The sequence below is a fragment of the Neolamprologus brichardi genome, chromosome 11 (genome assembly GCF_056152115.1).
Source record: "Neolamprologus brichardi isolate AB-2024 chromosome 11, ASM5615211v1, whole genome shotgun sequence".
Lineage (NCBI taxonomy): Eukaryota > Metazoa > Chordata > Actinopteri > Cichliformes > Cichlidae > Neolamprologus > Neolamprologus brichardi.
The window spans coordinates 12,890,392-12,911,445 of record NC_142114.1 but is presented as its reverse complement, the minus strand read 5'-3'; the positions used below and the strand labels follow the sequence as shown (position 1 = coordinate 12,911,445).

Here is a 21,054-nt window from a genome sequence, read left to right as displayed (position 1 = left end):
AGCTGCTGACAAAAAAGAATTATGCATCAAATTAAAGAGAGCTCCACTGAAATGGAGGCAAGTCGGGCATTAACCTCTAAGCTTTAAAAAGCACACATATTAAGCAACACTAATGAGACTCTCATTGAGCTGCCTGTGTTTTATATTCAAACACACACAAAAGCGCGGCTTTGACTTGCAGTGTGCCATTGCAGCTTCTCAATGAGGTTGTCTTTTTTATTTATCTCACCAGCAGCAAACACTGCGTAAGTGAACAATAGCGTAGATGGCCCCTTTACCGTAATAAGATGCATACATTTACAACATTACCACCCTCATTAAAAAATAATAATAATAAAGGGGAAAAAAAGTATTAATTATGAAACGCACTACTTCCTATCGCGAAGAGCCGAGGGGGTTTCCACTGGGCTCAATTAGGAAGAGCAGGCCGCAAATCCCTTGACTAAATTAATTGATACCCCAGAGCATTAGAGCCAGAGTCCCAGTACCGAATCTGTGCAGAGAATCCCTTTGTTTTCATTTCCACTGCATTTTTTTAAAGCAAGATATTGTGGCAATTTTCACATTATCTCTTCATTGTTTTATGGATTTGAATGTGTCATTTATTGATATATTTGTTTTGTGTACTTGTTTTATGGCGGCAGCTGAGATTGAAAAGATTTGCAATTTTTTTTCTACCCTCCCCCCCCACTCCTGTCTCATCTTTGAGCTGCCTCACTGCCACATGTTGTGAACCACTGCTATTTTATCCACCATGTCAGCTGTTATGCACACACTAAACCGCGGCTTTTGCAAGCAGCGCAAGAAGTTAATGATGTAAAAGCACAGTGAATTATATTGAAAGCCCTTCCATCCAAACACTGGCGAAAATTAGGGGGGGGGGGGTAGCCAGAGAGAGGAATTGGGATATAGAGGCAGAAAGAAAGAGAGCGAGAAAGAGCAAAGACCAGAGAGGGAGTTGGTGACGTGCGGGGGGGGGGGGGGGGGGGGGGGGGGGGGGGCCAGAAGAGGGCTGGAACTGTGACACAGATCCCGCCAGCAGCTGTCTTGTGTTGGAAACACCAGGGGGTAAGCAGGAGCGCAATGACAAGACTAGCTCAATCAACATCTTGTCAACATTGCTGGCTGATGTGTACAGACAATTTCATACCACTGCCACTGACTCCCTCCCCTTTTTTTCTCCTTTTTATATGGCTTTTTTATTTCCTGTCCTCCTGCCAGCCAGCCAGTCACTTACTATCTGTCTGCATGGAGTCAGCTCTCAGCTCCCCTAGCTCTCGGCTTCAGTGTAGGGGAGCTGTTTAAAAAAGCCGTGTTGGAATTATACTCAGAGAGATGCTTTTGCCCATTAGAAACCCTAAAGATATGGGCCTCTGACACTGAGTGTGCATCAATGTGCTCATGTGAGTGGCAAGTGTGAGAAGACAGTATAAGAATGAGTGTATTTATGCCACATTGTCGGGCACTGCAGCACACTGACTGTGCGAACCATTCACGTGCATTCACACGCTGACTATGTCACATCAGCACTCTTGGGTTCTTACCCAGCCTTCCCTTTTCTTCCCTCACTCCTTCCTCACCCGTATGCATACCACTCTATTACACTATCCACTGCATCTGTTAGCAGCTACCCAGGGAGAACCTCGGCTGCTGCTCACCCATGCGATCAGCCTCACTGCTGCCCTGATGTGTTCAGTGCCCTATTCCAGCAGGGGAAAAAACCTCATGGTGACAGCCTCGGAGACAGACTGATTACAGCATTCCATCAATCCCCTCTCAGGCTCCCTCCTTTGCAATTGGAAGCTGACAGGAGCCCACTTTTTCCATTTTTACCTTACCTCAGTTTTTCTGATCTTTCTAAAATATAGTACCTCTTTTTTTGCTCTTGTTCCCCCCCACTCTGCTTTCTTGAGTGTTGTGTTGACAAGCTGACACAAACCCCTGTGATTTTCACACCAGGGATGCAGAGAGTGAGAGAAAAGGGACAGGGGAAGGGGATACAGGATAGAGTAGAGGAAGGGATGGGGAGGGAAAGTGCAAGGGAGAGTCTGGTAAGAGATGACAGCTGACACAGAGTCTTGGAAAGCAGAGTGATGGCAGGAAGAGCAACGGAGAAAGCAAATCAACAATTAGTAGCACCTTATAGGACTCACAAGGTTGGGGGGCTGGTAAGTATTGATTTCAGGTATCACGGTTCACTGAGTGTGGTCGTAAAGGTGATGAACAGAGGAATGAGGGGATTGGGCTGGATTGTGAATGGATGCAGGAATGGGAGGGAATGCCCGCGGTTGGGGTTTCGGCAGAACACCAGGAGGGGGTTGGGTGGATGAGCGGGTCCACTCTCTAAAAAGGGGCCTAGGTCTGAGCCAAGATTTTCACAATGGAATAAAGGCTGAAAGGGGAGGCTAGGAGGATTAAACTCCAGCAAAACAGCTCTTAAAAAGCTGTCAGGCTGCAATTTGGGCACAAAAAAGCAAAATGGGAGAGAAGATAGTGAGAGTGGGTGGTTGGGAGTGCAGATGAAATGCAATGTGGGAAAGAAAGAGGGAAGAGATGCTCGGTTGCATTAAGGTACGCTAGATGCAGACATCTGCAGAGGCACAGGGTGAAGCTGTTTGCAACAGTTAAAGAAAAATACAGAGGTGCTCACCCATATAGTGTGTGTGATGGGGCGGGTGGCCATACTGCCATGGGCTGGTGGGTGGTATCTGTTGTTAGCGTGTTTTAAGCCCCTTAGAAGTTCTGTGAGAGTCACGGAAATGAGCTTAGTAGCCAGATCAAACATAAGATGGGTGCCGTGTCCCCTTTGGGACATACTGTTTGGTTCAGCTACTACTCAGCATTACTCTCTCTTTATATGCACACACAAGCACACATACACACACACACACAGGAAAAGGAAGACAAAAGAGGCTGACTCAAAACAAAGGGATAATAATTCCATACAGAGAGAAATGGAGCTCCCATTTTCCAGCCCGATTTAGAAGCCTTATCTAGACAAGGCACAATGGATGGCATTTGGAGAAAGTGGTTGTTTATTCCAAGCTTGACACTTTTTTGCCAATTGCCTTGTTTTGTAATGTTTTTTGTCTGCTTTGCCTCCTCATTTTCTCATCTCTGGCTCTTATTGTGGGAAAACTCACACCAGCTGGGGTTGGGAGTCTTTGCCGTTAGCATAGGGCTGAAATGCAAGTAGATATCGGGTGCTATTTCTTTTTTTTTAGCATTTTGAATTATTACTGCACAGAGCAAATTGTCCAGTCAAGTTGAGAGCACTTACATTTATAGACCCCACAGGACTGGATGTTGCACTCTTCGTACTGGATGGGAATGAGGACATGGCATAAAATCGGAACTAAAATAGGAACTCTTTGCAAACACTGCCATCAGCAGCTGAGTGTCATCGTAAAACAGGAAAATGAACAGAGTGGAGTAGCTGATGTCATTTTATTTTTCATTTGAAGGTTCCGACTTATGCACTTAAATTGACTTTTGTGCCCTCAGATGCTCAGATCATTTATTTATTATTAAAGGTTTTTTTTTGTTTTTTTTTAAAATCTTGTTTCTGTAGCCCAGAGGGACTCCCTCATTGATAATGCATTTCTTATCCCCTTGCCTTCACCTTATTCATCACAATAAATGAATGCCTAATCCTAATGGCAGCGTTATACTTTCCACTTTACCAAGTACGTGAGAGTTAGCTTGGGTCTTACTGGTGCAAATTCTGTCATGAGGGCTGAACGCAAGACTCCACAGGGGGTGTCCGAGCGTCCTTGAGTTTGTTGTGACCGCAGCGTGTCCACACAGAAACTACAGTACAGCAGCAACAACAACGCTTTCGGACCATGACATTGAACGACTACTCGTCTGGGTATTCGCAGTTATCCACGTAACCTTAACTAATGCTATCCCTGACCCTAAAACCAAGTATTAAGCCTCAAAAAGCAGTCCATACCTCTGGGGACCTTGATTTTTGTTCCCACAGGTTTGTGTGCAGTCAGGTTAAAGTCCCCACCGGGATAAATGCACACGAGACACACTCACGTACATACGCACGCACGCTCGCACACGCAGAATGACTGCTTCAATCTATTTGTATCAAGGCAGATGTCCAGTGGAGGACGGATCATTGCCGACATCTGTCCATCCCTTCCTGATCCTTCCTGATGCGAGCGCATCCCCTATCAGTTCAGATGAAGGAGAGAGAGCAAGCAGTTCCAGGGTCAACACAAAGCTCTTTAATAGGTTTCGCCCAAGTCGGGGAGGCTGTTTTGCACTTAACACCAACCATGTGACAGAAACAGCAAAGTCACTGTGTCAAAGTAACTGCTAAATGTGCCCTCCAGTGCCTGACAAGATGCTTACCCTATTAACGCTGCCCCAACCTCCATACTCATTCACACACTGAGATGAAACGGCAGACATAAACATACATAGCCCATTTTCAGATAGGCAAACACACACTCAGTGTCAGGCGGAAATGCACGCACACACAGACACACATAAACTTAGCCCCATGTGCATCCAGCGGTGTGAAATGATATTCCATTTTGAGAAATCCGGATTAAAATGTATCTGGCCAAATGTGTTTTTGACCTTGTTACTAGGGGACGGAAAAGCAGTCACGCGCATACATATACGCACAGCAAGGTGAGAAAGAGCGAATATTGCATTTTTGGTGTCATTGTAACATTTAAGCACGCAACGTGTTGTATAACTAATCTACTCTGCACATATTTACCTGCGTAGCAATCGAGACAACACGATAAATAAACTCACATCCTCTGCAGAAATGTTGGAATTTCAAGGGGATTCAAGTCTTTCTTTGTGAATGCGATTCAACTGCAGCCAATAGACGAGCTCCCCATTTTTAGTCTGGTGAAAATCACCGAAAACTATTTGTGTGTTTTTGTTTGTGTCACGTACACATGTGTGTACGTGACACTGCAGCACACCAAGAACAAGCCTCCTCACACCCACAGCTCCCTACTTCTTCTGACTGCTTCTCCTCCACTACTTCTTTGTCTGGTTCCGTTCCTCCCTCTCTCCCCGTCAGAAATGTATTCATGTAATTAAGCTGCTAATACACCGTCAAAGAATTGTCTAATTCAGCAAGGAGGAATTAAAGGAATCTGGCATGAGTCATTAGCCAGTCGAGATGTTCTGTTGAGCATTTTCAATAAGGGATCTGGAGAGCAATGAATCACTCATATGGCGTGAAGACATTCTCTACAGCACATGCTCCGTACTCTATATTTGTACGGCTGCATATGCGTGAGTGTGTGTGCGTATGGTGTTAATTGCCATTTGTGAGCATGAGAAATTGTACGTGGGCGAGGTAAAGAGAAGCAATTCAATGCATGTAATCCATCTAAACAATCAACCAATGCAGTGAACTATTACCCATTGTAAACATTTAGATACTCTGGGCAAGATACTTAATTACAATCAATGTTTGTACTGTTGCAAGTACAAAGAGGAAAATCCCCCAACTCGCTTTGCAATTGGAGAAAAATGAAAACGCTCAATAGCTCATAACGGCAGAATGTAAGGGACAGGCAGGCAGACTGTTAAAACAGCATTTTTTTGAAGGTATGACTGGAAAATGCCAGCCTTCGGTAAATGCCTAATGGCCTTCACTCGAAGACGTTTCACTTCTTATTGACGCTCTCAAATTGGCCTCTTTTGATCCCCAGTGCGTGACACACATACAGCAGTCTACCTGTTTGCACCCACAGCTCAATCGGCTTTTAAAGCTCTTTCATAAAAATGATGTACAGGGAGACAATACTGGAGAGCCGACATGCATTGTTCTCTGATCTTTCTTTTTTCTTCTTTTTTTACATCTCGACTCGATCTATTAACACCTCGTTTGGCCCAGATGGAGAGTAACAGACAATGGGAGCATGTGAAAATGGGTTTCGAGGCAGTTGTCGAGAGCCACAACGGTCTAAAGTGTTGAGCGCTCATGTTCCTGATGAGCTCACTGTTTGGCGGCTTTAATCGTGCTGTTGGATGACAGAGGCAGGAGGGTGCAAAGGGGTGAGGGAGGCGAAGGGTAGGGTGCAGTCCTGAGATGAAGTGGTTAATTGAGTGCAGGATAAACAGTGCCAACAACCACGGAAGCCCCTCAACACACCACCCCTTCAGAAAAGAAAAACTAGAAAGAATGGAGGGTAAAAGAAGGGGAGGATAACGGGGGGAAGGGGGGGGGGGGGGGGGTAGAGAAAATCCCAGCTACCCTCTGGGGGGAAAAGCTGCTATTGAAAAGCTATTAAACTTGCATTTAGCAGGATTGATTAGAAATGAAGAGGCCTATTAAAAGAAAGGGACAAGAGGACAATAGCGTGTCTCTGGCCGCCGTATGTTGCCCTCCTTTCAGTGGCTTTCTTCATGTTGGGAGGGAGGGGGGATCCTGTCTGTTTAAGCGTTCCCACCAAGAGAAGCAGTTCGGGGTGGGGGGAGTGGGGGCTTAGCACTGCCTGAATAGAACCCTCTTTATCTTCCACTGTCCCCCTTCCCTTCCATTCTCCACCGAGCAACAAAGAGAGGAGAATGAGGGAAGGTTTTTTAAGTCCTCTTCCCAGCTCACACAGACATCCTACTTAGATAACCAACCAACTGCCTTTCTCCCTCTCACCTCCTGCCTTCCCTTACGAATTAGTTCCCTCTGGAGTGCTGCCGACTTCCCCCCTGCCAGTGGGGTTTGTAATACACAATCTTAAGCATAGTGGCACAAACTGTAGGAGCTGCGAATCCGTATTCACGCTGTGTTTCTGCATGCGTGTGAAGGCAAGCCAGCCAATCCGGGGAGACTTTGACTTAAACACAGCAGCGAAACGGCGACGGCGGTGGCGGCAGTTGTCTCCGCTGACTTTCAGCAAGCTCGAATGAACGGGTCCCCAGGGAACTTTAATGGAGTTTTGATTGTTTAACATCCATTTTTACAAAAAGCACATTGAAGGAGTGGCTGCGTTTTCTCTCCACAAGCGTGTTTGCTTCATGTCAGTGAGCATGTAACCATATGGTCTTGGGAAAGAGTTAAATAAGTTATGAGTAACAGCTGACTCTTCCTCTTAGAAGACACATTTGTAGTGGGGGAACAAATAATATTTTCACGCATGTCCATTTCTCCCACCGAGTGCTGTGGTAACAGGAGAGTAAGCTGAGCAGTTCGTGTCAGTCTGCTTTTTTTTTTTTTTTTTTTTAAATAGTTGCATTATTTCGTCAAAGCCCTTACAGAGAAAGTTTCACTTTCCTCATCATGCGTCTCTGCTGGCACTGCAGAAATCTACTGTGATTACATTTTCAGAATTTAATACATCGAGATTTTATAGCCATATTGTGACTCTCGGTATGAATTTGCAGTTTGCCATCAAGGAAAAGGTCAATTTAAAGATTTTAGTTGTTCACGTTGTCTCCTTTTTATTTTTTCTTCCAGCAGCCACCCAAGCAGCCTACTTCTCCCAGCAGCCCCAGGACCAGGTGGTTGTATCCGGTCAGTCGGTGACCTTGCCTTGTGTCATCGTGGGTTACCGTGGAATGGTACAGTGGACCAAAGATGGCCTGGCACTGGGAGGAGAGAGAGATCTACCAGGTATTATCACTGACTTCTCTCCAGCCCCCTCCTTTTTCTTCTCCTGCCCTCTCTGTGTTTAGTGCTCTCTCTGTCTCTGTCTGTCCTGCTGCAATTAATGCCAGGCCTCATTAGAAATCAAGTCTCTCTCTGTCAACCTTTGGGGTTTTACACAAATGAATGGTGAGTGAACAATGTACTGCAGACAGGTCAGCTACTGCTGCACACACCGAACTTTAATTTGTTGTTTAGCATTTTAACTCTTGTAAGAAGGTGGATAATCAATTGGCTTTTGCCACACATTGACATTTAAATGTGTGGCTGACTAGCATAAAGGCGAAGAAGCTTCCTCTTGACCTTAGCCACCCCATCTTCATTGTGCCTGTATTTAAAGGACAGTCTTCCCATGCAGCAGCCTTCTCACGTGTTGCATCTCTAGGCTCACGCTGCTCTGCTAACACAATGGCTCAATGCCTGGCCCTGTGAGGTGCTGCTTGCTTTCATTTGTGTCTTAAAGAGCCTTGCCACATTTCTTTTGGCTTTGTTCGGGACACAAGTCTGTTCATTTTATAGTCCTTTCATTATGTGTTTGTTGTTGGTTGGTTTGTTTGTCTCTGACTCTATTCTCTGTGCTGGCTTCATGCAGGTTGGACACGCTATTCCTTAATGGGCGACCCGCTATCAGGCGAGCACAGCTTGCAGATCGATTCGGCAGAGTTGGCGGATGACGCGGTGTATGAGTGTCAGGCTACACAGGCAGCGCTTCGCTCCCACCGTGCCAAGCTCACTGTACTAGGTAAGATACACAGCTCACGCATGATCCTCACAGTCGGCCCTTGTGCCAAGGCCTGCAGGCTGGCAGAGCATGGGAATAATCAGGGGAGTGTCTTCATCGCAGAGCATAAAAGCTTGCAGACAACTACCTTAATAATACATGTTCATCCCCTAAAATGAATCACTTTCAAAACACAACATTAAATGTCTTAAACTTCATAGTTTGTTTGTTTGGGGTTTTTTTTCTTCAATCAGCGCTTATAGATAACGTTATCTGTACAGTTTCCAAGTGGAAAACATGCCTTGAAAGCATAATTCAAACCAAATAAGACTCAATCATGAGAAGAAGAAGAAGAAAAAAAAAAAGAAACACCAGCACTCTTAGTCGCGATAATCAAGACTCTCGACATCTAGGGTAATGTGATTGCTGCAGTCACAAATGACTTGCGTAGTCGCTTGAAAGTCTGCATAGTTAGCACATTTTACAGTGAGCCACAACATTTGTCAACCGCACGGCGGTTTTTACATTAACGTGATGTGAGTGATCTACTTCTTCACACAGACCTTCAGAGGTGGGGTGAGGTGGAGCGGAGTGGGGTAGGGATGGGGGAGTACAGGGAGGAGGAGGAGGGGGGCCGGATCTTTTGGGAATTGGAGTTGACATAGTACTGCTGGCATCTGGTGGCATGAAAAGGAATATCACTCTATAAATTAGCCCTGTCAATTGCCCATAAATGGACCTGCAAGGCAAGCATTTTTCATCAAGAAAGGAAAACTCAAAGGGAACAATTATAGAGATCTGTTGCTGCAGCTTATGTGAACATTTCTCCACAAAGACCCTGCTGTCACTGAATCCATCCGTTGCGTGGAGGTGTCTGTTCAAAGTCACTGAGGCAGAGTGACAAGTGGTGCAGATAGCACAACAATGGGAGGGCAAATTGAGTGGTAGGTAGAAACATTTCAGCTAAATGAACAGAATCTGAGGACTCACCCGAGCTCATCTGCCCACCTTTATCTGTCTCGTGTCACCGTCAAAAGCTGCGCAGCGTAGCACGAAGCAGTGCAGTCGCCACATGCCCACACACAACCAGAGAGTGTGTGTGGAGGCAGTCATGAAAACTTGATAAAACTGCCTCTTCAACATTAAATGCACTCTCGAAAGACCAGGGCCGACACAGAGGCTGGTGCTTCATGAACATTATGTGCATTTCATAAACACATAAATGAAATCAGATGCATTGCTCGTCTTTTTGTGTGGACCATGAGGTCCACACAAAAGCGTGCGCCTAACTTGTGAGTGTATGTGTGTGTCTGTGTGTGCGTAAATCAATGTGGCCAGATGAGACCAAAGCAATCCTGCACAGTCAAAGGAGTCAACGGTGGGAGTGCAGTCAGGGGAATCGGCATGGAAATTAAAATCACCTAGCACTCGGATTCCATTAGTGTCCGTGCCGCGGCAGCGGAAGGACCTCTGACAATTCAGATACACACAGTGAAATTGGTTCGGTAGAGGGTGCAAGAAAGGCCAGCACAAACCCCATGTTTACGCCTTCCCTTATTGGTTGGGGAGATAGACGCCTTCATCAGGGGTGGCACGCTTGGCTTGACAGTGGTGCGTGCGAAACCATGCAAATAAATGAACAAATAAGCAATTCAGTTGAAACATCACTCTGCAACAGTAAGAGCAAATAGAGCAATAATGCTGGCCCCAAGAAAGGAAATAAATAAGTTTGAGTGTGTGTGTGCTTTTTTTTTTCTTACACCAAATGACAACAGCTCTCAGCCTTTTCTCCTGTCTGAAACTACACCGTGTTAAATAGACACTTGGCAATAAGAAGGTATTGTTATATATTGACGATGGGCTAAGAGCAACAGCAAGCTCAATATCAGTAATGCATCTTTGCGGTTCTGCGCTTGCCCGGAGCTGCAATGAGTCTTTTTGTTTTGAGCTGTATGTTTGTTTCTGCATTACAGTTCCTCCCTCTGACCCTGTGGTGGAAGGCGGCCCCGTTGTACGTCTCAAGGCCCACACACCGCACAACCTCACCTGCAGAGCCTCGGGAGCCAAACCTGCTGCTGAAATCACCTGGTACAGAGATGGAGAAGTAATGGAAACTGCAATTTATTCCAAGGTACAGTGAGAACAGATCTGCGTTTTACATTATCATTCAATCACCACACACCTACACAATATTACAAACTGTAACAGCGGGCAGAAATAAATGCAAAGCTATTCAAAAACAGAAATATTTTCTCTCAGGGTATAATACTCCTATCTTTTTCCTCATTTCTGTTTGGATGCTTTTTTTCTCCATCTATCTTTCACGGTATCTCACACTTTCTTTCTCCATCGCCACCCTTTCCTCACAAGATTTGTTCGCTTACTCTGCAGTCCCCCTTCCGCATCCACTCATTCCTGACCCCCACCCCCCCACCCCACCCCACCCCTTCCACCCTACCCCACCCCTTCCACCCTAGCTTCTCTCCCCTCCCCACACCACCTCACCCCACACCACCTCAGCCCTCTTCACTCTCTACTCCCTCCCCTTTTTTGCTCACTAATGCAGCCACACTACAGCATAACTGGAGCATGCCAAAGCTCAGACAGGCATGAGTGTTTCATACAGTAGAGTTTCTGCAAAGAAGAAATCACCCACAACAATTGTAAAAACACAATGGGGATGCGCCAGAGCGTAAGCCAGCCGCGGCTGGGAAAGTGTCACATTTTTCATGCTCCCTGACCACGCTAAACGATGCTAAACGCCACATTTAAGGAGGCGAGAGCCCACAGTGAGGAGGGAAGGAAGCGGGCTACAGGGGGAGAGAGAGGAGATGAGATGAGATGTGAGGAATGTGGAGGAGAGGAATAGAAAGGGGGGGGGGGGGGAGTGAAGACAGAGCAAAGTGTTGCTAATAGCTTTGTGCAAATAAAAAAAAGAAAGAACAAGAGAATTTCCAACGTTTAGGAGTGAAACTGGGCAGTGCTCTGTCCAAGTGAGGGCTGGCGACAGGGAGGGATGTGATTTGATCTAGCATAAAAATGCTTTTTGTGTGTCTGGCTTAGAAAATGGAAGACCTGTTCCATTGATCTGGCTGTCCAGGGAAAAGGTTCAGCTCGCCCCTGCTCTTTTCCAATGATGTGTGACACCCCTCCCTCGCTGTCACCAACCAAAAAAAAAAGGACACGCAGGCAGCTCAGCTTTCACTTTCTTTTTTTTTGTTGTTTTTTTCTCATGTATGAGGAAGAGAGGAAGAAAGTGAGAGAGCAGTGAGCCATACCCTCAGAATCTACACCTTTCCTCACTTAGGCGTATTGATTTCTGTGAGCAGTAAATAGATTTAAAAGATGATGACAAACAAGGAGCGCTGACTGGGAACACTCTCAGAAATGTGGGAACAGCACAATATCCTCTGCTGCATCATAAAATATATGATTTAAGTGCCATGCCAAGGAACAGGATGGCGATTTTTAATGCTTCACGCGTGAAAAAAAAATAAAATAAGACTGGCAGTGTGTAAATAGTGAAGTCACTAATGACATGCAACTTTGTCGTGTGACGCTGAGCGGATTTTTACTCACCTCTTTGTTTTTGTCCTTCCTCATAGTCCCTAATGGAGGATGGGAAGAGGGAAACAGCTGTCAGTATGCTTCCAATCATTCCAGAGGACAGTGACTCCGGACGCACCTACACCTGCAGGGTTCTTAACCCAGCTGCCCCTGCTGGACGACAGACATCAGTCACTATCAATGTTCAGCGTGAGTCCAGCATCCACCTGCCTACAAACACTCAACGTGCAGCATGCAGTCACCAGTGTTCTGTGGAGACGAATGAATGCTTTTGCAAAATCATGCATGTCAGTGACATGAATGTTTCTGCTTCTCACAGACCCCCCTTCAGTGACTCTGTCAGTCCAGCCTCAGACTGTAACAGAGGGAGCCAAGGTTCTCTTCATCTGCTCTGCCTCAGCCAATCCTGAAATCACTGGATACAGGTATCTGTCTTTTCGGTGTCCACTCTAAACGTCTGCGTTGCACTGAGACATAAAAGCCTAATAAAATGAATTTTATAAGCTGCAAAAATGTTATAAACTGAGACAAAAAGATGCCAAGTAGATTCCGTGGATTAAATGGGCTGTTTGATTGGCACAAGCCACAAATCGGCTAACAGCCACTTTGATACGCATCGCACCGTTCCTTACCAGAACTAATGGAGCTGTGATCATTCATTTGTTCCAGGTGGTCGAAAGGAGGAGTCCCCATCTCCGAAGCAAATGGGGATAGCCTTGAGGTGACAGTGGATTACTCCTACTTCACAGACCCCGTCTCCTGTGAGGTGTCCAACTCTGTGGGCAGCACCAATGTCAGCACTCTGGTTGATGTCCAGTGTAAGTTTAACTGAAGGCAAACACTGTACGCGGTGTGGTTTTTGTGTTTTCAGATACTGAAGGTAGAGCAGCTTTTAAAAAAAAGTCTCTTACTGATTCTAACTGGCCGCCTGCATTGCTTCCCTTCTAGTTGGCCCCAGACTGCTGTCGGAGCCGAAGCCCATGACAGTGGATACAGGCATGGATGCAGCCTTCACTTGTGCGTGGACTGGAAACCCTCCTCTGACCCTGGCTTGGACCAAGCAAGGCTCCAGTGTGGTAAGGCAACAACAACAACAAAAAAAAAAAAGCCAGTCACCAGCATATTTTCTTGATGCTAAAGCTTCAGCACCATTCCTCCAGAGAGAAACATTCACACATGGCCTTGAGGCATGAATCCCTCACACTTTTTCCCACACTTCCTTTTTTCAGGCAGATACTTCAACACCTTCTCTCACCACTCTCCCTGAGGGCTAAAGCCTCTGGCAGAAAACTGCCTGTCCTATGACAGATTCATAGAGCACCATCATAGCACACGACACGTTGTCACAATCCCGACTTAATCAATCGGTCAATCAATCACTCATTCAAGGGGAGAATCACTACTTGTACTTGTAACTTTTAGAGCAGCATCTCCCGCCTCTCGACAGCACAAAGGCCCAGCTACGCTTGCGTATCTATCTCCTTAAAGTCAATTTTGCAGGTGGAACAAATGGGACACTTCCACCTTCACGTTACATCATGCTGGTAAAAGTGTTCTAGCGTGCACACCATTAGTGGGGGCATCCCATAGGAGATCTCTCTTGGCAACTAATGTAATTTCTGAAGCTATGCTGGAAAAAGCACCCCCGGTCAAGAATGCTGTGGGATGGCATAAGCAATGCTGTCATCTTAAAGAGAGAATGCTTTCAGCCACACTCAGGGAATGGTGCAGACATTTTTTCTAATCCACCCACTGCCACTGTCCCTCACACAGCCATGAGTAATAGATTAATTGGGTTACTCCATAAGCGTGGTGAAATTAAAAAAAATGTAGAGTGAGAGGGAGATGTGAAGATGGAGGGAGGGAGGGAGGAGGGAGGAGGATGGAGCGGGGGTAAATGGATTAATCACAGCTTGATGGAATGACAGGATCAATGAGCTAAGGAGTGAGTGAGTGTAGCAGCTCCAAAGGCTAGGGCCCACTCACACATGCTTCGTTCTGTCCCCACTGTTTAATTGCAACAATCTCCACAGCAGCACGGTCACTCAGCGGTGGCTGGAGTGCTTAATGCTGTGATTAAAGCTCTTCACAATGAAATTAAACTCAAACCACCAGCATTTGTTACAATGGTCAGCCCACCTCTGTGCTGCCTGCACAGTGAGTGGGCCACTGATAAAGGTCCCACTTTGCTTTCGCCTGCCTCTTCTGCTCACCACCTTGTTCTTTCTGTCTCTTTCTGTCTCTAACATACTTCTCACTTGTCTCCCTGGATTTCTCACTAGGTGCTCAGTAATGGTAACACCTTGCAGCTGAAGGCTGTTACTCAGGAGGATGCTGGCACATACACCTGCAAGGCCATTGTACCCCGTATTGGAGTTGCAGAAAGGGATGTCACTCTAACTGTAAATGGTAAGAAGTTTCTTAAAGAACAAAAGAAAATAATAAATCGCTTAAGTATATGTTTTTTATGTTAAATTTACTCCTCATTACTTTAAAAACCTATATATTTGTTTTCTTTTTACTCATTCAGTTGACAACTGCTGTGTCTAGTTACTTGTATAGTTAAAACATTTTTTTTTTTTTGAATTTTCAGTAGTTTCAAACATTTCATGAAACATTTCACAAAAAGAGCAAAGAGTCATGAGATTAATACATACCAGATTTATCCTTTGTTCCACTGGATGGGCCTGATATAGGAAATGGTTAGTTAGTTATTCATCTATAGATATATATATTTCTATTTCTAACACCACTTTACTGTCTAGTTTTTTTGTATGCTTGCAGTTGTACGTCTTTTTTAAAACTCTCTTTATTTCCTTCACTTTCTTTCATCTGCCCACAGGTCCACCAATCATCACAGCAGAGGCCACACAGCACGCTGTCAAACACTCCAAGGGCAAGCTGGAGTGCCGGGTGGGAAGCAGCCCCCCACCTGATAAGATTGTAAGTGATCCTCTTATTTGTGTTGTGTGTTGTCGTTCACTAATGCTTATTAGCTTACACACTCAGTTTGTACATACTCCTCATTCCTTACCCCGCCCAAATAAGCAGCATCACTAACATGAGCTTTACCCCTAACCTCACCTCTACACCTTTGCACCAGCACATCTCCACCTCGCTTGCTAAAACAAAACATATACACAGACACTGACCGGAATGATTGTGGAGTTGTCGGAGCTGCCGAAAGAATGGCTTCCTGCAGGTTTCAGCCAGACCACATTCAATTAGCGGCCCAAGAGGCATCAGTCGTCTGACCCTGTTGAACTGCTGAATGTACGCTGGGCTGAGAGAGGATAATTAGGGTGCGAGGAGAAGTGAGAGACAGGTGCCCTGCTGGCCCTGTGCTAGACACGGCAAAAAGTAGCCTTATTTCCCAGTGTAGCTACCTAACCCTCCTTAGGCTTCACCTGCGGGGCAAACGTGGGAGGCAGCTTAAACATGAGTCCGTGAGTTGTGTCAGACACCGAGCACCTCAGAGGTCAGCAGGGAAAAAGCACAAGAGAGAGAGAGAGAGAGAGAGCCGGCCTTCACACAGCAGCAGGCAGGGATCTAAGGATAAACAGCCGTGCCGGCTTCTGCTTTGCTCACAGGTGAAGGATTCTTTATAGAACAATGACTTACCCCCTGTTGTCTATTCTCTCACTCTTCTCCACAGGTGTGGACCTTTGGGGACATGAGCCTGTCCTCCGGCTCCTCCGGTCGTTACTCAGTGCAGACAGTAACCAGTGACCACGGAGTCGTGTCGTCTCTGGTGCTATCTGAGACTCTTTCACAAGATTTCCAACTGCGCTACAACTGCACTGCTTGGAACCGCTTCGGCACAGGCACTGCCCTGGTCACGCTGAAGGAGCAAGGTACACACGGGCAAGAGTAATACTCCTGCACAGGAGCTATAGCGATAGTCTTGGTTCTTGCTGTGAAGATTGGGTAAAAGTAGTGCCCCCGTCTCGTGCTTATCTTAATTATGCTCTTCTAATCGATATGATTTAATCAGCAGATGGCTTCTTTAATGAATATGTTTGCCCCATAACATAGATATTGATTAGGGACAAAAGTCAATTAGAGGAAGCCACATGTGTTTGCAGCTGGGATCATAGTCTCTATCACTGTCTTATAGCCAAGCTCAGCATCTCAGGCTGCAGGCCCCTTAAGTGGTTTTAAAATTAAACAGCGGTGGTACGACTCCACTGATGCTAGGGGAAACCTTTGTTGCAGTAGACACCAAAAATGAGGTCCTCGCCAGTAATTTACATCAACGTAGCAGAGCAGGGTCTCCAGAGAAATGGGCAGCGCTATCTCCTGGAATCTCTAATTAGATTACTGTCTATTGCTTCATTGCATGTCAGGCCTTGTTACCCTTCTTTCAGAGAGATTAGAGACAATAGCCAGGCTGTGAGATGCTGGATTGCCCACATGAGCATATGTTACAGTCACTGTGAGAAGATCAGGGCTTACTGCAGATCAATTTATGGGCACTAGAGCGTTTTTCAGATTAGCTAGGCAAGAAAAAAAAAGAGAACAGAATCTCTTCTGTTTCTTTCATTTGCTCCAATATGCACTTTCTTAGACACTTATGTTCTGCTGTCTCTCATTTCATCCCTTCCCCATCTCTTGACAAACCATCGACCCTCGCCCTCTTTGCCACGCATTTCTTCTGTTACCATTGTTCTTGCAGAAGCACTGCCGATGTTGATAATTGTAGGTGGGGCAGTAGGTGGCGGCTGTGTCCTGCTCATCTGTGTCATCACTCTGGTCTCCCTCTGCTGCAGGCACACAGGCAAAGGTGAGCTCAACGGTTAGTATGGGCAGGAGGGTCAACAGCCATTTCTTCAAATCGAACATAATAAAGTGCCTGCGAGCTGAAAATTGAAAAGATTATGTTCAATTTTGTGCCGTTTCACCTTGAGTTTGAATAGAAAGCTTCGTGTAAATTGGATTTACAAATCTTCCCGGCAATGTTGAGTGAATCTGTTCTCATTTCCCATAGGCAAAAGATGCACTCGTCTTTCCAAGAGTGACATCAGAGTTCAGATTGTTCACAGCGATCACAATGCTACACGCGGCAACGACGACGAGGAAGATGTCAAAGAACCCATGGTAGGTCTATTTTGTTCAGCTTCTCTGTATGTCAAACATCTCCATGGACTGTGAGAGAGAAATCAGTACATTATAACATAATGTTCATGCTTTCTTTTGTTCTTATTCTAGTAAGGTCTTGTTCATCCTAATAATTCTTGGTCTTCCCTCAGGCTCCAAACAGCAGCGAGTCTCCCGGGACATCGCGCACAGAACACAGCGACCTCCTGGAAGAGGAGGAGGACGAAAGATCGGACATCAAGGTAAAACTGAAAAAAAAATTCCTTGAAGAAACTCTCAAAATAGCAAGCATGCTTTTTTTTCCACATGATACTGAACTAAAGTCAAATTGATGTTTTTTTCCCTCTGTTTTTTTCAAAGGATCCTACCAATGGTTACTACAATGTTCGTGGCCACGACGACCGTCATATTCGCAGCAGCGGATTTTCTGAATACGTGCCCAATTCTCGGCCGGTCTACACTCCATCTCAGCTGCCCTCCCCCAGCCCCGTGTACGGTCAGCACGGCACCCAACCCCGTGCCTATGACTTCTCCCACCGATACGCAACCACCACAGTGAGCAGAACCTCATACGAACAGCAGCAAGCTGCCCAGCAGCAGCCTGCCCAGCAAGGGGCAGTTTATCCCACTGACCCCCTCTACAGTGGCACTGCTTACCTACCTGCTACTTATGGCCACGCCTTCACCAGTTATGTTAAGCCTGCTTCCTATGAGAAGGTGGATGCGTACGACCAATCAGATCAGGCCAGCAAGGTCTCGAGCTCGTCTCGCTTCTCTTACGCCTCGTCACAAGTGTCCTCCCAGCAGTCCGACTATGGCCGGCCCTCGCAACGTATGCAGACTCATGTCTGATAGGGCCAAAAAAAAGGGGAAAAAAAGAGTAAAGAAGCAGTGAGTAGATAACTATTTGTCACCACATGTGTGGGCGGACTAACATGAACTTTCTTTACTCGGACAGTCCTGCAAGGATTTGTTAGAACAGTATATGAAGGGAGGCATGATTTCGGTTATGAATAACCAACCTGCGATGGACGGCAGCATCTACAATAACGTGAACTTGTAGAGCTAGAAAATTAAGCAGATTGTGATGTTCAAGTCAAGCATATGATGAACATTACAGTGCGATACCTCACTAGGTTGTCTCTACATGATGACCACCCAAACTTGTGGAGATGTTCTGCGAGTTCGTGGGCCAACCAGAAAATAAATCAAATGCATCCCTTAAATTTGGGTGGCCAAAACGACTGGGGTAGCTGTTTACCTGCATTCCAGAGTTTACTTTGTGTCAACCCTAATTGTAAACATGACCTCGTAAATACTTTGAAAGAAGATAGTACGAGCTAACACGTACAGTATTTGAGGGGGAGGGGGGGGGGGGTAAAAAGGTGTGAAGAACCTTTGTTGTCTGTCATTTTGATGTTTTCGTTGGCATGCGAAAGGAATTGTAAGCACATTTGTGTCTCTATCATCTACAAATGACTGAGCTATCCACAGAGACAGACATGAACTATTCTGCACAACAGGCTAGCTGCACTAACCAACAAGTGCTACAGGCACTCTATTGTAAGTGGAATATATCTGGACTGAACTGTGTTTCTGGAGCCTCTCGTGATAACCTTAACACGTTGGACACAAAGTGTTGTCTGCCAGTGGGGAGAGAAGAATGTGCATATTGCCTTCGTTTTAATGGAGGACTCTATGTTGTACTGACACGGACGAGTTAAGGCAGTGAAAAACCCAAAGATGGTAACAAATTGTATAGGTAATAAAAATAGGGGCTGATGTTGAAAACTGTTGATCTACCCCTGCATCGTTTCCTGCTGTACTTTCTGATTGTAAAATCAAGAGTAGGAACTTACCAGAACAATCAAAAGTGGTCTTTTTTTTTTTTTTTTTGGAAAATGGTGGCAATCTTGAACTTGAAATAAACTTGAACGCAGCGTCAACTTCGGCAGGCTTAGGTGGGGTAAGATGTGGAAGGCGGTCCTGACGGGGGGCCACCCGCTCTCAAGTTTTACAACTCAACTCAATCAAATCGTCTCGCTATGTTTACAAGAAACAGTACTACCCTGAAACTGAGTATCTGTACAAATGGCTAAGTCCATACTTTCTCTCTGTTGCATGCAAATGATGTGTCTAGTGAAACTCTTCAGCGTTTATATTCATGTCCATTTCATGTTCGAGACATCGGTTACTGCACCTGACCCGGCCGCATTCCACTTCCTGGGCGTTTTTGGTGTGGACGCTTGTACTGCCATTTGTCTAAAAATATAAAGAAAGAAATGAAACGTTCCCAGGCAGCCTAATGAGAGAACAAATGTCACTTAAAGTGAGGAGGCAAACATCATCGCTTGTCTTTATTTTTCTATTTTGTATACGCCTTAAAGTACAGCGTGTAAGCTGCTCTACTGTAAAGTATCTTTATATACATATGTATCTATCTCAGTTTATTTTATTTGGTATTCACACATTTTCTTGTCTGAGTTGTTCATCATTCCTCTGAATGCAGTTACCATGCTTTGGAACACAACTAATTGCCATTTTGTTTGTTCATTCTTTTAATATTGTATTAAGAATTTTATTTGCTAAAAAAATGAGCTATTGTTGCTTGTACCTTTGTACACATATTTATATTTAAATAAAACCATTTCCGATAAAGAACACGGCTCGTGTGAATCCTCTGAGTTAATCAGCCTGGTGAGCTGCTTCATTGGGCATGGGGAACAGTGAAAAACAAAGCCTCCCATGTAGCAAAAATGATGAATACATAAATTAGCAGCACTGTCTATGTTGATTTTCCTATTCCCCCAGTGGTGTGCTGCTTTTAATGAAGACAGATGAGATAGTAGAACCCCCACTGTATGTGTATCCACCTCCTGAAGCCAACGCGCCTATCTCGAAGGGTAACAGGATAGAGCTGCGACAAAGGTAGGTATTATTTGACAATACGAGTTCGCCCTGTCACCTTTGTTCCCCAGGTAGGCCCGCTGCTCACGACAGGGAGGAGAAGAACACGCTCATTACAATTCTACTGTGAGAAGGGACAAAGTCTCACAAGGCCTGCATTCATTATGCACAACATAATACAAAACAAGGCCCCATCAAAGACAAATGATACAGGTAATGTAATTAGGTGCAGAGGAATCAGATAAAAGATGTTTATTATCATGACTCATATAAAAATAGATACAAACGCACACAAACAGAGAATAAAAGGTCCATAATCCAAGTCACAGTTTGTATACAATGCTTATGAAAATATCTTCTAAAATTTGTAGCCTCTCCCAACTTTCTACATACATATTTTGAAAAAATAATACACATTTACATATGTATATAACCCTGCCAATTGTTTATTCTAATATTTCCTCCCCTTCAATAAATAATCCTTGGAAAAATTCTAGTTCTTATCCTGAGTGTAACAGTTGCAGGTGCGTTAGAATAAACCATCGGGTCAGATATGTTGCTTAAGGTGAAGTTGGGTCGTGATCAAACAGAGGAAGCTCTCACGGTGAAGAATGGATTGCATTGCTCTTGCAACTAGTGAAAACCGCACTGATTTACACTCAGGCTGTGTGATTGAAGACCCCAGTCGCCCCGAGCTTAACTGCAGACATGTGCAAAAGCCAGCAAGACCTAAACACCACCCTCTGCCCTTCTCCTGAGTATGAAATTTTGCCTAATCATTCACCGGCAGGGCCCTCTATAAATAACAAATAAACTGATCTGGGTTGCTACAACTTTTTATGAATCACTCCAGTCTAACTCTTCAATGCTCATGCTAGTGTTTTTCCTATTTTCAGACTGCTGACTACAAACCGGTGTACTTTATTGCTGGCCATTTTCCAAAGTAAACTGTGGGCTTTTAGATTGATTACTGCATTTTCTACCTTCAAGGCAGTTTTTGGTTTTCATTCATTTTAGTAGGATATGAAAATTTCCCTACCTGGATTTTTGTTCTTGTGTTATTTGTTTTTATTGTAGCTATTGTTTTTTTTGTTTTTTGTTTTTAAAGAAACTTCTGTCATTACATAAAACC

General features: G+C 45.0%; 1 protein-coding gene across 2 annotated transcripts in view; it reads left to right on the top strand.

Moving 5' to 3' along the window:
* kirrel2 (kirre like nephrin family adhesion molecule 2) overlaps positions 1-19,676 on the top strand; it is a 33,838-nt gene extending 14,162 nt beyond the window's left edge. The window contains exons 2-15 of one of the 2 annotated variants that reach the window (XM_087848131.1): positions 7,442-7,597; positions 8,223-8,372; positions 10,325-10,482; positions 11,957-12,107; positions 12,238-12,343; positions 12,588-12,736; positions 12,867-12,994; positions 14,201-14,327; positions 14,761-14,861; positions 15,574-15,772; positions 16,594-16,701; positions 16,906-17,015; positions 17,168-17,257; positions 17,376-19,676. In XM_087848131.1, the coding sequence (XP_087704257.1) occupies positions 7,442-7,597; positions 8,223-8,372; positions 10,325-10,482; positions 11,957-12,107; positions 12,238-12,343; positions 12,588-12,736; positions 12,867-12,994; positions 14,201-14,327; positions 14,761-14,861; positions 15,574-15,772; positions 16,594-16,701; positions 16,906-17,015; positions 17,168-17,257; positions 17,376-17,867 (2,225 nt within the window). In that variant the 3' untranslated portion in view covers positions 17,868-19,676. Of the gene's footprint in view, positions 1-7,441; positions 7,598-8,222; positions 8,373-10,324; positions 10,483-11,956; positions 12,108-12,237; positions 12,344-12,587; positions 12,737-12,866; positions 12,995-14,200; positions 14,328-14,760; positions 14,862-15,573; positions 15,773-16,593; positions 16,714-16,905; positions 17,016-17,167; positions 17,258-17,375 lie in introns of both variants that reach the window. The other variant, XM_035912309.2, reaches the window with a different exon arrangement.
* Positions 19,677-21,054: the final 1,378 nt, after the last annotated feature.